Below are 17,300 nucleotides of genomic sequence, written 5' to 3'. Positions count from 1 at the left end.
GTGTGTGTGTGTGCCCATGTCTGTATGAGTGCAGGTATAGTGTGTGTGTGTGTGAGTGTGTGTGTGTGAGTGTGTGTGTGTGTGTGTGTGTGTGTGTGTGCCCATGTCTGTATGAGTGCAGGTATAGAGGTGAGACAAGGACACTGCTCCCCCACTCTGCCTTACTTCTTTGAGACAAGGTCTTTCACTGAAGCTGGAGCTGGGCTGGGGGCCAGCGAGCCCCAGTGATGCTCCTGCCTCTGTTACATGACTATAGTCGCAGGCACACACAGAGCCATGGGGTTCAAACTCAGGTCCTCTTGCTTACATAGCAGATGTTACCCTCAGACCCACTGCTCTATCCCTTAACTATTCTCTATTCATCTTAAAAAGTGAATGTGGCAGATCTTCCTCCCAGCCTACCTGAAGCAGGATTTGTATTTATTTATAATGATTGGATTCCATTGTGAAAACTGACCATAGTTAACCTCACCTCACCTCACATAATTTGCCTTCCCCCCCCCCCCTTTTTGTAGTGAGAACACAAGGCTCTGCTTTAGCAGAATTCAAGTATGTAGTACAGATGGCTGGCTGTGGTCACCTTCATATATGCTAACTGTCCAGAATTGATTCTCGTGTGACTGGAACTTGGCTTGTGACAGTGTCAGCTGTGCTGTGGTCTGGGCGTCTTCCAGGGCTCGTGTGTTGGCAGCATATTCCCCAGGGCAGCATACTGGGATGCTGGATCCCTGAGGAGGGATTGGGTCCTGAGGTGGGGCCCTGGGGTGGAAGGTGGAGTGCCCCCCTGGCACGGCCACTCATGCTGCACCTTCTGTCAGGGAGCCATGCCGTGCGAATGTCCTTGCAGGTGTGGGCCGCTCAGACTTAGCCTCTCAGCGCCCAGCTATGGAGAAAGCCATGTCTCCTCATTCTGAATTATCCAGTCTTAGGCATTCTGTCAAGTGGAACCTACCGGGCTGAGAAACTGTCTCCCTGTCCTTCAGCCCCCGGAGCCGCCATTCTCTTCCGCAGTCCTGTGATCTGACTGTTTTAGATGGTGTACGTGCATGAGATCCCACACTTGTCTTTCTGCACAACGTCCTCTAAGTTCATCTATGTTTTTGCAAATAAAAGAACGCTCTATTTTTATTAAATTTTTCATTTGCTTTACATACCAATGGTAGTTTCCTGTCCCCTTTTCTCTTCTGTCTCCCTACCTCCCATTCATCTCCCCCGGCCACTCCTCCTCCTCCTCAGTCCTCTCTTTGTTAAAGCTGGATAACAGTCCACCTTTTGCTCAGCACATTTCCTGACCATCCCTCTGAGCTGTGTATGTATCCTGCTGCTATGAGTAGGGTTGAGGCAGACACAGGACTTCATGTCCCTTCAACGCCCCCACCTAGTTTACTTAGATACAGGCTCACAAGTGGGACTCTTTTGTCATACAGTAGTTCTAGTTTTAATTTTTAAAATTTTAATTTTATTGTTTGTGTGTAGATGTTTTGTGCTGTAGGAAGACCTGTAGCTTGTAAGTACCCGCCTTTTGGGGCGTGGCCTCTTATACTATATATGCAGATGCAAAATCTGCATCTGTCCCTTTTTTCCTTCCTCCTTTCTGCCGGATGCTCGTTTTGGATTGCAGGATTCAACTGGTCAAAAGGAGGATTTTGATTTGTGAGTTTACCCCCAAATAAATAACTATCTATTTCTCAATTCTGAGCTAGTGTGGGATTTCTGTTCACGGCTTCACTTGGTGGGTTCCCCGTGACACCTGGAGCCCACATGGGTTTAAACTCCACACCCACTGGGTGAACGGCTTGGTCCTTCCACGGCCCAGACAGGCTTGCGGTTGTCTAAGCAGTTTTTTGTAAAGTCCCTGTCACAGCGGCGTTTGTAGCCATCCTATTTTACCAATTAAAACATTTGGCAGTTTGATGTCTCCTCAGTACTTTGGAAATTGCTTCTCCTACCCAAGATTCAGCATCGTAGTCAAATGTCTCAGCATTCATTGTATGCAGAATCCATTCATCCATAGGTGCTGATCTAAACCTTAAAAGCCCAGTTATCTTTTTGAATTCTAAGTTTGCATTTTCAAAAGCCAAAGATTCAAGAATTATTCGTCTAGCTTCTGGGTCTGCTACTCCCCTTGATCACATATGCAGTGCCGCAGAAGTCAAAAGAGGGTGCTGGATTCTCTGGAACTAGAGTTAAAGACAATTGTGAGCCACATGTGAATGCTGGGACTCAAACCCAGTCCTCTGCAATACCTGCCAGTGCTTTTAACAGCTGAGCCATCTCCAGCCACGATTTTAAATTTTTGAGTGTCTATTGGTGTTGTTTATGATGGAATACAGATTATATGTCCATGTGGTAGATTTTAACCAGCCATGCCTTGTGGGGGAAGGGCAAATGACATTGTATATGTGACTCTGAAGTTATTGAGTCAGTTTGTTCTGTATAGTAGCCCTAGTAGACCTTCTAATGCTACTTCCTCAAGACCTGGAGGGAGGGGCTGGGAAGAGAGCTGTGTGTAAAGTGCTTGCTTTGTAAGGATGGCGACATGAGATTGGATCCCCAGCTCCCACCTAAGACCTGGGTTCAGAGGAAGCACCCACAATCCAGTGCTGGGAGCAGAGGTAGAAGAGCCAGCTGGCCTAGCTCAGTCAGTGAGCCACTGTGGAATCTGCTGGACCTCTGGTGTGTGTGTGTGTGTGTGTGTGTGTGTGTGTGTGTGCACGAGCTTGGGGAGACGGCACAATATGTCTCCATGCACACTTAGGAGACTAGTTTTCTTTAAGTCCCGGCCCGAGTTCTTACAGATTTAATGTCAAGGCCGTTAGCACATTCCCCAGGGTTCCCTGCTAGCTTAAGTAACTGTCAGCATTCAAAACAAAAGAAAAGAAAAAGCCCAGTTAATAATGGAAAGGCTCCGCTAAGGCCACAGTCAAGAACTGAGAGGAAACTGCTGTTTCCTGTTGGCAAGTCCTTTGCCTCTGCTCTGACTCAGTTGTTTTCCTGGCATGGTGTGGAAGAGGCGGTTTGCTGTAGCACTGATCCGGTCATCCTCCAAGCTCACCCAGTGTGAGGGGTGTATCACAGTGAGCATGCTCTGCAGCCCTGCATCAAACCTCGGGAAGAAGAGGGCTGCAGTAGCCATCTGCCACGAGCTTTGTAAACGTCCCTTGTATGCCAGACATTTATCTTTGTCCTGCAGGCAGTATAGTGGCGATTGCTAACTCTCAGAGCCTGGCTTCAGGGAGGCTGGCATCTGCAGCAGGGCTGCACCAGGCCCTGTGCACACCGGATGGAATGCGCGAGTGGGTATGGCTCCTGCCCTGGAAGCATTTGGTCTTGTAGGTGGGTGTAGAGCATGCTGGGTAAAATGGTGACTGAGGTGACGGGGAGAATGAGAGCAAATGGACTCGATAATTGAGAGTCCAGGCCAGGCTATTGACTAGGAGCTAGAGGGAAGAACAGACCGTGGAAGAAGAATGGCGGTTACCCGAGAGTGTCAGCCAAGGTGAACACAGACAAGTTAAGGTTGATCTTCATATGATGAAGTAGGTTATTGCCTAACGCTGGGCCCAGCCTGGAATGGAGTTACACTATCGGCTGGAATATGGGACAGCCCCTGATTTCAGATTGTGAGGAGAATGTAGGGAGCAGGGTGACTTGTCTCTGTAATAAATGGCATTTACTGAGTTTTTTACCTGGCTTAGAACTTAGTCTTCACAACCTCCCATGACCGCAGCCACTGTAGGACAAGGGCTGGGAGTCAGATGGAATTTACCAGCAGGAGCTCACCTGTGGCTCAGCGCACAGCTTCAAAAACACATATCCTAAAATGTTATTTGGATAGCTGAAGCAGGCTCTGCTCTGGAGCCTGGGATGATCTCAAGCTCGTGGCCTGTCTGGCTCGGTTTTCCAGGCCTGAGACTTCAGCTTGTCCCACTGCTGCACAGTTAGACCGGCAGAAAGTGAGAGACCGGGCCCAGGAGGGAGACAGCAGATGTCCCACTGTCAGGGGAGCGGCATTGAGTGGTGGTTGGGGGAAGCCCTAGAGTTATTTGCAGAGGGCAGAGGGCAGAGGGCAGATGCCTGGGCTGCCTGCAGTGTGGTGCTGGAGGTTGTGTGGACAGACGATGCTTGGCTGAGAAGCACTGCTGCAGGGCAGTGTCAGGTCTCAGGAGCAGTGGCGTTGGTGCAGTAGTGGGGACAGAAAGCTCAGTGGGAGCAGGCTGGCAGGTGTTGAGAAAGGGTTCCCTCCTGCGGGTACTGTGGTCACTTCACGGGAAGGGAGCACCTAGGAAAGCTGTGTGAATGTGAGGGGCCAGGTGTCCTAAGGGGGAGGGCATTCTGTTGGGCTTTGTTCTTGATTTTTAGAGTTTCATTCTTCCTCTTATATATATAAGCGCTCTGTAGAAAACATCTGTCTCTTGCTACAAAATACAGTGGTCACCTGAATTTTGAATTTTGAAATTCTAGGTATTTACTACAGTGACTGCCTAAAATATTTTGTTAAGATTTATTGTAGAGATAGATATGGGGGTTTAACCTGAAGGTCCGAAAAGTGTAAAACAGCCAGCCACTGGCTCTTATCTCTACTTCAGTCTGAAATGGTGATCCTGCCTCCAGGAATCTCAGAATGAGTGTGTGTGTGAGAGCTGTCTCCTCCCATTTTATATTCCTCTCTAGACATGGGATTAAAGGTGTATGTCACCATTGCCTGGTCTATAAGGCTGATCAGTGCGACTGTTTTATTCTCTGAACTTATTTATTAAAATACAAATGAAATATCACTGCAATTTATTTTATGTGTGTGAATGCTTTGCCTACTTGTATGTCTGTGTGCCACATGCATGCCTCTTGCCTGTGGTGGCCAGAAGAGGGCATCAGATCTCCTGAAACTGGGAGTTACAGATGGTTGTGGGCTGCCTTGTGTGCTGGGAACTGAACCCGGGTCCTCTGCAAGAGCAGCTGTTCTCTTAACCACTCGCTGAGCCATCTCTCCAGCCCCCCGAACTTGGTATTTCTATGTTTTAGAAAAGGCAGCTGAAAGTGGACACTACACTTTCTTAGAGACCAATGAAGGCTTGAAGACAAGATGGCATTGTCAGAACGAAACCATAACACATATACACTTGGGCTGAAAAATCTTTGTCTTGCTGTCCTTTTCCTGGCAAGCTGCTGTCTGCTGTAGAGTGTAACCATCTCCCCTTCTCCTTAGTTACTAGGAATCCCACATCCCAGTCAGTGCAGCGCTGGGGCTGAACTCTCCACTGCTGTAAGCAGCCCACCCATGTGATAATGCCATCTGCCCCTTCTAGACTCACTCCTCCCGCTTTGTGACACTTACTGCTTACCATTTCTGTTGGGACTCTTCCCCTCTTCTAGCGCCTGTGACTTTTACACGGCCCCGCCCTTCTCCCTAGTTCGTCTCTAGTCCCCAGTTCCTGTGCCCCCGATGCAGTTCTCTTGACCGCACTGGTACCCTCTGGAAGCTGACAAGCAAGACTGGGTCCTTGCCTTGCAGCATCTTCTGCTCTAGGAAGGCTGCTCCCTTTGCAGAGACCGGTTGCCAGCTCTGGGGGAGAGGGTGTTTCCTCTCAGCTCTGCCACCCAGTGGCCCCAGGGAAGCTAGCAGCTTCCTCCTCATTTTCCTCCCCTGTAATTGAGATCAGTGTGGCAGTTGCCTCTTGCGGTACTTGTGAGATTGAAGCCTAGTAGTTGTATGGAGAGTATGAAGAGAAGCTTGGCCCTGCAGGGCGTGCAGTCAGGTTTGCAGCTTCCACCTGACTCTAGTGACTGACCCTTACCTGTCTTTATCACGTGACTCCGAGAGGCCAACCTTGCACTTTATCCGCTTGTACTTACTGCTACCAGACTGCACACCTGCTTATTGTTCACGGCCCCAGGTCATGTGATCTGAAGAACTGGGGCCTTGGACTTGATCAGTGCCGCACCCCCAGCACCAAGAAGAACGTGTGCAGTGTAGGTGTTCCAGAAGCGTTTCTTGAAGGAATGAACAGACCCCTGCTTACACCTCTCTGTTCCCTGTTCGTCTTTCTGCTTCACTTTCATCCTGGCTGATGTGTATTTAGTGGGTCTCACAGTGAAGGTCCCTTTAGTGGTAAGCTGCCAGATTTTATTTTAGAAGATCTGTATCTTCCTGACGCTCTTAAATGGTAGTCCAGGGCAGAATAGCCGGCTGGTATTTATTCACTGTGCTATGATGACTAGCTAGCTGCTCTCCGTGTTTGTAAAGCTGTATACGAGCACAGTGTAAGTCTCTGTTTGACCATCAGGACCGAGGGCAGCGGTGCTGCGCGCCCCACTGAAGTCTCGTGAGCTTGCTGCTCACACAGCCTGGAAGCTGTGACAGCCCCCACAGTGAAGCATGACATTGTGCAGTGATGTGACAGCGGACAAAGAAGCACAGAGCAGAATCAAGGCTGTCCTTGGGGACACCAATAGAGTCTGTTACACATGTCCTATCCAGCTGCAGTGAGGTGGAACTGAAGACAGAGAGCACAGGCCTCCTTCCCACAGGCCATCTCCAGCTTGTTGAGCACTTCATTCAGTTCCTCTAGGAGCCCATCTGAATAGTGCGCAGCAGGATGAGCTGGGGGCAGCCCCGGAAGGCAGCCTGCGAGCCAGCTTAGAAGGAATCCTGTGACATAGCCACCAAGCCAGATGTGTGCACGGAGTGGACTGCAGTAGGGCGAGAGCCACTGCTGAGTAGCAAGTTGAGGGTCAGGACTATCTCAGGATTCGTGGCCAGGCCTCATGGGCGAGTCTGGCGATTGCTGAGGGCCTGCGCACAGCTGTAAGGGCTAGCCTTGGGGATGGTGAGCAGAGGCCTCATGCTGGAGTAGAGTCTGAAAAGCTGGACCACAATGACAGTCATCTAAATAGCAAGCACAGCTGCTAGCAATAGGAGAAACTCGACGTGTGCTAAGCGGAGAGGTAGGTCTCAACTCATTTTCTCCGCCTGTGCCCTTGACTGCTGCAGGAAAGACATTTCTGCATGCACAAACACACAAATCAATAAAGCAGAACTGCGCTCAACCACTGTCTGTCTCTTCCTCAAAACAGAAACCTAAGTAAAACAGACCTGTCCTGTCCCAACAACGGCAGAAGCACTGCACTGGGAGACTAAAGGTTTGAGCTTTTATCTTCTGTGCTAGATAGTGGACCCAGGTCTTGGTGCGTGCTAGGAAAGCAGTCTACTGCTGAGCCGCGGCCCCAGACCTGTGTGCTCTAGACAGCAATTGACCGTGTTAGTTCTATTCTTCACTGTCTCTTAATGTTTTTATTTCATGAACGTTTAAATGACTAAGAACGCCCTAGAACCAATAATGTGATAAAACCAGTTTCCAAAGTGTCTGCTGGTCATTTTGCAGTGATCGCTCTTCCCCAGTTCCTTTCCCGTGGACCCCTGTCCCACTATTGTTTTTTTGTTTTTGTTTTTGTTTTTGTTTTTTGGTTTTTCGAGACAGGGTCTCTCTGTGGCTTTGGAGCCTGTCCTGGAACTCACTCTGTAGACCAGGCTGGTCTCGAACTCACAGAGATCCGCCTGCCTCTGCCTCCCGAGTGCTGGGATTAAAGGCATGCGCCACCATCGCCCGGCTCCCACTATTGTTTGGTTCTCTCTGTCTTCTCCTGGGGCCGGTGTTGTCATTAGCTGTATGCTAAAAATGGCTGCTCAATGACTGCTGAGCTGGACCATACTCTGAGGATGAAGATGTGCGTCTGAGAAGCCGACAGACTGCTGTGTGGCTCTAGCAGCCGTTCCTCGTCCTAGCAGGTCCCACAATGTGAATATGCTGTATGCAGCGGCTGCTCTTCTCACGGCTGTGACAGAATCCTGATGAGGAAGGCCTGATTTTGACTCAGTGATGTCACTCCATCATGAAAGTAAAACATGGCAGCGGGAGGGGGAGAGGTAGGCAGAAGTACGAGGTGGCTGCTCATTTGGCTGAACAAGAAGCAGAGATGGCACAGGGCTGGGCTCTACCCCATCAAACCACTGCGTCAGCCAGACCTCACTTCTTAAAGGTCCACAACCTTCCGAAACTGAACCGCCAACCAGAGACCAAGTGAGACGGCAACCCGTGGGTGTCATTTTACATCAAACCACAGCACTATGGTGGAACTACAACATCACAGGACTCCACTGTTTCCCCGAGTGTATGGATCCTCAGCCATTTTCTTGTCTTGCCAAATTCGCTATTATTGTGCTAGCCTCTATGGTACCAGGAAGGAAACTCTGGTGAGCAGGTGAATTCAAGCCCCAAGCCTGCAGGGTACATTGCAGACGAAAGGTAGGAAGGTAGGAAGAATGCGAGAGCTGAAGGGAGGACAGGAGCCCTATGGAATACTCACTTCCAGGTGTGGCGTGTGCCCGTGAACTCATAGCATCCGTGATTCTGTACACAAGATCTTCACAAAGTTGACCCTGTGGCACCTCGTCATGAAAGGGGGTGCTCATAGAGCTCCACATTTTCCTGAGTCGATGGGGGACAAAGAGGCCTTTTCAGTGGTGTTAACAGGCGGATGCAGGCTGTGTTGCCCGCTGTTGGTGGTTAATAGTTACCTTCGTCAAAGTAATGGCTCTGAATGTGTCGCCTGTATTGAATAATTGTACCAGCCATTACACATTAGGGAAAACGGTGACAACTTCTTCAGTAAGATGGTATTGAACTACATGTCTTTGATTAGTTCTTGTTTTCTGTCTTTTTGTTGTCAGAGCTCCACCTCAGATCAGACGTCCCAACCGAGAAGTGAGGCCTCTGAGGAAAGACATGGGAGCTGGAGCCCGAGGACTCGTGGGCCGAGCACACCCGATATCCAAGAGCGACAAGCCTGCAAGTAGGGACAAGGACTGTAGAGCCCGAGGGAGAGATGACAAGGCAAGGCTGCCATTCGTGCGCTCAGTCGAGGCTTTGGCGGATGTCGTAATTGGTGTTGGATTTGCAGGGTTCCTTAGGGTTTTTTATATTCTAAAAGCCAGGTGTAGTAAATGTACATAAACACACACCACACACACACACACCCCAAACCCACGCACACCCACGCACACACATGCAGAGGGGAGGAGAGTATAGATGCATTAGTAAATTAGACCTGTACAACAGTATTACACCAAAGAAAGGAACACCAGGAGTAACCCTGGCTGTGGGTCTCTGGAAGGCTCTAGGCACCTACTCCCCTTTTCAGAGTAAGAACCTAAGGGACAGGGCGCTTCAGTTCTCTCAGGGTAAAGGGTGGCATCTGAAGACCTCCCCTTCCCCTACCCCACTCACCATTAAAGTCTGGATTGGACTTGAGGAAAAAACCCACAGCTGAATAAATCTCAGGTTGTAAACGTGAGGACACGATGATCAAGCCACAGTTGTCAGACATCCACCCTGCTCCCCCAGACGTTATATATGGCTTTTCATCTGCAGCGTTTCTGAGTAACTGCCTAAGTCTTACCCTGCCACTGACATGCTAAGTACTCAGCCCATCCCTGAAGCGCTAGCCTTTCTCATTTCTGCGCTTGGTGAGGAGGTGGAAGAGAGACTCCGAGTCTCCGCCCAAGTAAAAGGAACTACTGTTAAAGAGACAAACACGAACGTGTCAGGATAGCTCATAGTTCTCTCTGACCCGATTGCCATGCCGTGCAAGCCTTAGCAGAGACGAGTTCTCTGGACTAAGGCTGACTTGACAGTGGTGACAGAGGATCACTAGGGTATTTAGACTCCTTTGGAAAACATTTGGTTGGTGTATTGCAACATGCTTGAAAAAAAAAAAAAGAAGGAAAGTCGTTCAGAACAATCAGACTGTATGCCTATAATAAAGGCAGTAATTATCTTGAAAATATTTAGTTAATTAAGTATATAAGCATTCAGTTAGAGGCATTCCTATTTGGCAAGGAGTCTGGCCTTGTGGCCTGATGAGGTGTCTTATGACAAAGCTGTTTAGAGAACTTGTAACGAGGAGGTGAAGGGCCCAGAGTGTATCTGCTTTTTGTTCCTTTGTGTTGGTTCCTACCTATCTCTCCATTAAGATCCCAGTTTTAGGCTCAGTGTGGTGGCACACACCTTTGGTCCAGCACTCGGGAGGCAAAGGCAGGAAGATCTCTATGTAGACCTGGTCTACATAGTAACTTGAGACTCTGCCACAAAAATAAAATTATTTATAAATATGTGCTTGTGTGTTCTCATAATCTAGTAGATTTATTACTTTGTGTATAGAATTCTGAAAGCCTTTTATATTCCAGACTTCATTGATATAAAAAATGAGAATAAGAGGAATTTATTTGGGGCTCATGAAATGACTCAGCAGGTAAAGGAATTTGTAATAAAGGCTTGGCAAGGTTCCTAGTATATTTGCCTTTTAGTTTTGTGTGTAGGATTGAGGGATGGACAGCACATAGCAGTAGGAGAAACAGTGCTCTCCCTGAGTGCCAGGAACTTTGTTGTTGCCTCTGATGCGTTTGCAGCCTGTGCTAGTTTCTTCGATCCTGAGTATAGCCCCACCTCCTGCTCAGTCTGAAGGTGTGTGGGACTGGGCTGCCAAGGCTCAGGACTGTGCACCCAAGCTTTAAATCATGATGTGAACAGTGTCAAAGTCTTCCTTATTTTTAAAAATTTTTAACTAATTTTTCTGTAATAAGAAAACACTTTATAAAAAAATTCTGGTAAAATTTGTCAGAGACTGCATCCTTCCCCCCCCCCCCCATCTCTTTTAAAGCTTCTGATAGGCTTCAGACTAGATCTGAGTTTAAAATGCTGGTTTTAAGCAAGCACCAATGATTTTGCATAATAATTTGTTGTTGAGGCTGTGTTTCGTTTTAATCCTGAAGGTCATGGGTTTGGATGGCAGTGTGTACCTTACTTTATTTAGTACATTTTACTAGGTATATGCTTTGTGTTAGCCATAAATATAAACTAATAAAGTGTACCTGCTATAATGCTGACACTCAGGAGGCTGAGACAGGAGAGTCACGAGTTTGGTGCCTCGGGCTTCATAGTGAGACTTAAAAAAAAAGGATCCCTGACATCTGGCTATTTCTCATTGCTGACAGGAATGGCAGGAACAGCTAAGCCATGCTGTTGACATTATTTAAATGTATCAGGTGTCAGTCTGTTTAGGATGCCGTCCCAAACACCAGGTCATTTTCTCGACAGTGGAACCTCAGGCAGTGTCTGGTGAAGGCATCTATAAGGCCCCACCTCTTAATGGCAGTATACCAGGCCGGGCTTTTGATATGATGTTGGGAGGAACCCATGTGTTCAGACTATAGCCCATGGAAAATGGAATTTACTGTTTTGCCATTTAAGCATAGAGTCAGTATAGAAGTGTGCTGAGAAACATAAGCTGCCCTGCTCTAACCTGAATTCTGTTGGAAAGGATGTGTAGCGTTAGTCATGAGACAGGAACACTGGTCTCCAAGAGCTAACTAACCATACTCGAGAACTAGAGGTTTATGTAGAAATAATAAGTGCTTTTTAAAAAATAATTAGAGAGTATATACTAAAAGTAAATGTGAGGGAGTAGAAGGAATGGTTTTATATTATAATAAAAATAAGTTTAAGTCAGAAAACGACGATTCTCAAATGTGTTAGGCTACCTGTGTTGGCTTAACTAATTTGTGGTTAATGAGCAGTTTCTGCATGACCCCTTTATTCTGGCTACATGTGATTCTAAATAGAGGGCAGGTTCTACTCCTGAACTCACTGCTCAGTTCTCCAGCCTGAGTGCTTTGTCTCATTCTACATAGCAAACAGCTGTGGGAATGCTGTCTTCATGGTTAGCCCAGACGCAGGGATGCAGAGGTGTGGGAAGGAGGACTGGGGTATTCTGCTGATGCCTGTGACTGATGACTGCACAGATGAGCAGGGACTTCAGAGAGTGCATAAATCATAATGGAGTTGTATTACGAATGATAATCTCACATGGGATACTGATGTGTGCTTAAGAATTCCTTTTCCGGAAAAATGTATGTTCACATGTAATTCATGCACATGGGCAGATTTGAATATCAACATAAGACATGCTCATAATTTAGAAATAACAATTCTCCAATGCTCCTTATAGACTTCGTAGAACGCTTCCGCCAATTCGGGCCCACTCTCTTCTGTTTGGCCTCTGATTGCACCAATGGAGGAATGCACTGTAGTCGTGAATGGTGGTTGATAATTGTTTTCATTAGTAAGACAGTAGTAAGACTGTGAAAAAGAAAACATTGTGGAATTTTACTAATTTGCCCACGACTTGTGTGACATTGACAAAGGATAATTTTCAAATATTGGAAGAATATTCACTTTTTCTTTGTTTTTATAATGTAAAACAACAGAAATGACATATGTGTATGCGTGCATGTATGTGTATGATGTATGCACATATATACATACACATGTGTTTGTCTAGATGTGTGTGCCTATGCACGTTTGCACCAGTGCATGCATGTATGGAGGCTGCTAGAGGTTGACAGCAGGTGTCTCTGTCATTCTTCACCTTATCTTTTGAGACAGGCTTGTGTGGAATATTACTTTATGTAAAGATGTATTTCCAGCACGCAGAGGTTTGATTTTTAGTATTAAATGTGTTTCACAACTGACTTATAAAGTTCTTGAAAATTTAATAATTGTCTATCATAAGCCAAAAAGGAGCAGTTTCTGTAGTGACCCTTGTAGCTTCCTCGCCATGAGTGTGTCCATCCCAGGTCAGGAAGGAACACTGGCCCCTCGGAAGTCAGATGTCATGGTCCTTCTCTCTCAGTCTCTGACACTCCCCATTCCTCAGAGGAACCAGCATTCTGCCTTAGGATGCCCATTTAGTAGCTCCTTGTTTGCAGCCACCTGTTCTTTTGAATGGGATTTTTGTTTTTACCTTCTTTCCTTCTTCTTTCCTTCCTTCCTTCCTTCCTTCCTTCCTTCCTTCCTTCCTTCCTCTCTCTCTCTTCCTTCCTTCCTCTCTCTCTCTTCCTTCCTTCCTCTCTCTCTCTCTTCCTTCCTTCTTTCCTCTCTTTCTCTTTCTCCTTCCCTCCCTCCCTCCCTCCCTTACTTATTCTTTTCTTCCTCTGATTAATGTATATTTGTGGAATCCCCCCATGCTTTTGCAGATACCGGAAGTTATTCTCATAGTTACATGCCATTGTGTACAGTTAAATCAGTTTCCTTATAAGTAGATTTTTGGGCTATCTAGTCTGGAACTGTTGAATAGTGCCAGTTTGGGTAGATTTTCTTTGTCTTCTTTGTGTATGGGCATCCGTTTTTAATGAGTGCACACTGGGGGTGGAGGGTGGGCTCATAGGAGATTGTAGGTTAGACATTGGGAGGTCATGTCAGATAGTTTTGCAAGCAGGTGTTAGCAGTTTGCACTGTAATTGGCAGAATGGAAATTGCAGGTCTCCACTGGTGCCTGCACTCAGCATGGCTGGTCTCTTGAAGGTTTGTTGTATAAATACTTTGCAACTTTGGAGACCAAATCCGTTCTTATGTGTATTGGCTACATTTTGGTCAGTGATAAGTTCTTATTATATAACTGTCTTATTCTGGCTTTCAGACATTAAACCATCCATCCATTTTTCAGTCTCACATCAGCTAATATGTAGTGCTGTGGGGTTTCATTTTTGTAATCTTGCAACATTTTTATCTCTATAACTGTGACTGAATTGCACATATGTAGGAATTGGTGCTATCTTTTTTTAAATCCACAGTGGTTTTCTTTACCCATTTGTTATCATCTTAGTCTATGAGAGATGAGCTCTTACAGTATGGGAAGGGTGCATCTCACCAGTGGGCTTTCCTCAGGGTGAGTTCATTTCTGTACTTCAGCCTTGCTCAGCGGCCGTGCTTCAGCTTCTTGATTTTAGAATGTGTACATTCTTATTGAGCTAAATTTTTCTCAGTGTCAAGGCCATCAAGTTGCCAAGGTTTGTGAGCTCTTGTTTAAATGTGGTATTTTATAAATAGGGAAATTGAATGTGGAATCTTAGTAACCATACTTATTTTTTTTCTCCTTTGTCAGAGACCCCTACTCAGGCTACCCGTTCTGTACACTACAGAAAGTGTAAGCCAGAACCAGGGAAGCTATTGCTCCTGGTCTGTTGGTCCTCAGCAGTCTAGGACACAGCTCATATTATGTTCTCTGCTCAAAACCTTCCACTGATTTCCCCCCTTAGATTAGCAGCCAGTGTCCTTCTCCCAGTGCATACAAGCCCCGGACGACCTGACTGCTGTTAGGACCTCTGTGACTGTGTCCTCAGCCTACTGCATGCCATGCTTCTGTCTGCCCTTGTTCTTGGACTTTGTGAACACAACCCTTGCCCATCTTCTGTGAATGTTCTAGCCCTAAATACTTAACTATGTTTGTGTCCTGTATTCTTTGTGCCTAGAATCGAGTCTGGCACACTAAACATTGTAGTATGAGGAGCAAGCTGCTTCTCACCACCAGGCTGGCTCATACCTGGGCTGGCAGGCTGCTTGTCGTCCTGGCCACCTGGCTAGCTTATGCCCGAAATAATCACACGGAGATCTGTATTAATTAAATTACTGCCTGGCCCATTATTTCTAGCCTCTTATTGGCTAACTCTCACATCTTGATTAACCCATTTCTATTAATTTGTATTTCACCACGATGTTGTGGCTTACCAAGAAAGATTCAGCATGTCTGACCCGGCGGCTGGCTCCATGGCGGCTCTCTCTGACTCTGCTTTCTTCCTTTCAGAATTCTGTTCTGTTTACTCCGCCCACATAATTTTCTGCCCTATCAAAAGGCCAAGGCAGTCTATTTAACCAATGAAAGTAACACATAGATAGAAGACCCTCCTACACCAAAACATGCTCATGAATATCATGTAAAGAACATGAATATTGGTAAGCCTACAGCCTGCTGTGGATTTATTGTTATGATCTTAGTGTCCTGATAGCACAGTGAGGTGCACAGTGAGTGCTATTTTGCATTTATCTGCCTGCCTTACTTTGTGGAACAGTAGGGCTAGGTGGGCTGCAGTTTGGGGGACTTGTCTAACATTTCCTGTGTTTGTTTCTGCTGCGGGCTGGAAGCAGCCACCATATGCAGCAGCATGCCCTGTGAACAAAGTGACACAAGCACTGGCCTGCAGCTGGAGTGCCCAGGCTGCTGTTCACATGTAGACAGGCTACCGATTTTGTTTCTCAGCTTTCTTATCTGGGAGACGGAAGAAAGAATACTTTATACTTCTTTCGGAATGAATATGCCGATCTGTGCTAAGTCTCCAGGACACTGACACAGAGAACAGAGGCTGGCTGTTAAGTTAACACGACAGTGGTAGGCTAGAAACGACACGAAAAAGATTGTACAACATTCGTATTTTATAGAAGAGATACAGGCTGAGAGATGACTCGGTGGCTAAGAACACATATTACTCTCCTAAAGGACTTGGGCTTGGGAACTTCAACTCGAAGAGGATCTGATGCCTCTGGCTTCCTCAAGCATCCATGCACCTGCGCACCACATTTAAAAATAAAAATTTATAATTTAAAAATAAAAATATATAGTTGGCTGGGCAATAGTGGCACACACCTTTAATCCCAGCCTTTGGAGGCAGAGGCAGGCATATTGCTGTGACTTCGAGGCCAACCTGGTCTACAGAATGAGTGCCAGGACAAGCTTCAACACTACACAGAGGAACACTGTCTTGAAAAAAAAAACAATATGTATGTATGTATGTATGTATATATGTTTGTATATATTTGATATATCGAGACTGAGACTATAGGTCTGTGTTAAGAGTGCTTGCCCAGCATTTATAAGGCCATGGATTTGACCCTCAGATCCAAAAGAAAGAGGGAGGGAGAGAGCGGGAAGAAAGAAAGGAAAAAAGGAAAGAAGGAAAGGAATAATGAAGTATTCAAGAAATTCTGCACCTGTTTTTTGCCCTTGGAGCCAGGCAGTTGAGCAGGGTAAACTGGACATGGGAGCAATCATAACATTACAGAACGAACCACAGGCCACCTACAGCCCAACTAAGATGTCCTCTGATTGTAGGTCGTTCACTGCCTGACAAAAATGTCAATGTCTTTGTTGAACAGGACCCATTGTTAGAAACTCCTGTGCTGGTCTGAAATCCACCTCCCCCGTGGCTCCATGCTGGCCCTGGCTTCTCGCCTGCAGAACAGCTGGTGGGTGGTATTGCTCCAGTAGCATCTCCTCAGATTACGTGGCATACGTTTCCTGGATCCTCCATACGGTGTGACGTGTGCGGCATTTATCATCTGGCCTTCGTCTCGGTGTAGCTCATTCGGCAGTGTCTCTGTAAAACTCACAGCACAGACGCGTGACCTCAGTCTCTTGTCCCACAGTGTGAGGTGCTGCAAAGGCCAAAGCAGGCACTGTTTGCGTTTGAGGACGGCGGCATCAGTCACTGACTGCGAGCTATGAATACTTGATTCATCACCTGGAGCCTCGTTTTCTTCAGATGGAATGATGAGGCATTGCTCAGAAAAATCCTCAAGGAAATTGTCTTGATATGAATAATGTAGAAATCAGTAAAAAGAAGCCGTTTTGCTTATTGAAAAAATGAGTATACCAGCCTCCACACTGTCAGTGTTGTTAATTCTGAGCTTAACGACGAGTGCGCAAGTCTAAGGAAGAAGTTCAGAGCCCACCCTGTGGCAGTCCGTATAAGTCACAACATCCCAAGTGATAGTGTCGTTCCTTGAACACTGTCCATTTCATTAAAGTAGTGCAGTTAATTGGCTGCTCCTACTCAGGCACACAGTGTTCATATTGCCTACCCTATTCGAATTCATGTTTGTTATGTGGCCAGTTGTCCACTTTTCCAGGTGATTGCATTGTGGCTTCAGTAGGTTTCCCTTTCTCTCACTTCAGCATCTTGACTTGATTTGGTCCTCCCTGGGGGAGTTGATCTCTGTGATCCTCTCTGGAGGAGTTGATCTCTATGGTCCTCCCTGGGCAGTCGATCTCTGTGGTCCTCACTGGAGAGTTGATCTCTGTGGTCCTCCCTGGGCAGTCGATCTCTGTGGTCCTCACTGGGGAGTCGATCTCTGTGGTCCTTCCCGGGCAGTTGATCTCTGTGGTCCTCCCTGGGCAGTTGATCTCTGTGGTCCTCCCTGGGGAGTCGATCTCTATGGTCCTCCCAGGGCAGTTGATCTCTGTGGTCCTCCCTGGAGGAGTTGATCTCTGTGGTACTCCCTGGAGGAGTTGATCCCTGTGGTCCTCCCTGGGGAATTGATCTCTGTGGTCCTCCCTGGGCAGTCGATCTCTGTGGTCCTCCCTGGGGAGTCTATCTCTGTGGTCCTCCCTGGGCAGTCGATCTCTGTGGTCCT

At 46.9% G+C, this 17,300-nt stretch overlaps 1 protein-coding gene across 4 annotated transcripts in view; it reads left to right on the top strand.

Moving 5' to 3' along the window:
• Katnal1 (katanin catalytic subunit A1 like 1) overlaps nt 1-17,300 on the top strand; it is a 59,640-nt gene that overhangs the window by 15,220 nt on the left and 27,120 nt on the right. For all 4 annotated transcript variants that reach the window (XM_026785048.1, XM_026785034.1, XM_026785042.1 and 1 more), the window contains exon 4: nt 8,729-8,891. In XM_026785048.1, the coding sequence (XP_026640849.1) occupies nt 8,729-8,891 (163 nt within the window). The remainder of the gene's footprint in view (nt 1-8,728; nt 8,892-17,300) is intronic.

Source organism: Microtus ochrogaster, chromosome 2 (assembly GCF_000317375.1).
Source record: "Microtus ochrogaster isolate Prairie Vole_2 chromosome 2, MicOch1.0, whole genome shotgun sequence".
NCBI classification, from domain to species: domain Eukaryota; kingdom Metazoa; phylum Chordata; class Mammalia; order Rodentia; family Cricetidae; genus Microtus; species Microtus ochrogaster.
The sequence above is the reverse complement of the archived record's forward strand: the minus strand, read 5'-3'. Positions and strand labels throughout refer to the sequence as shown.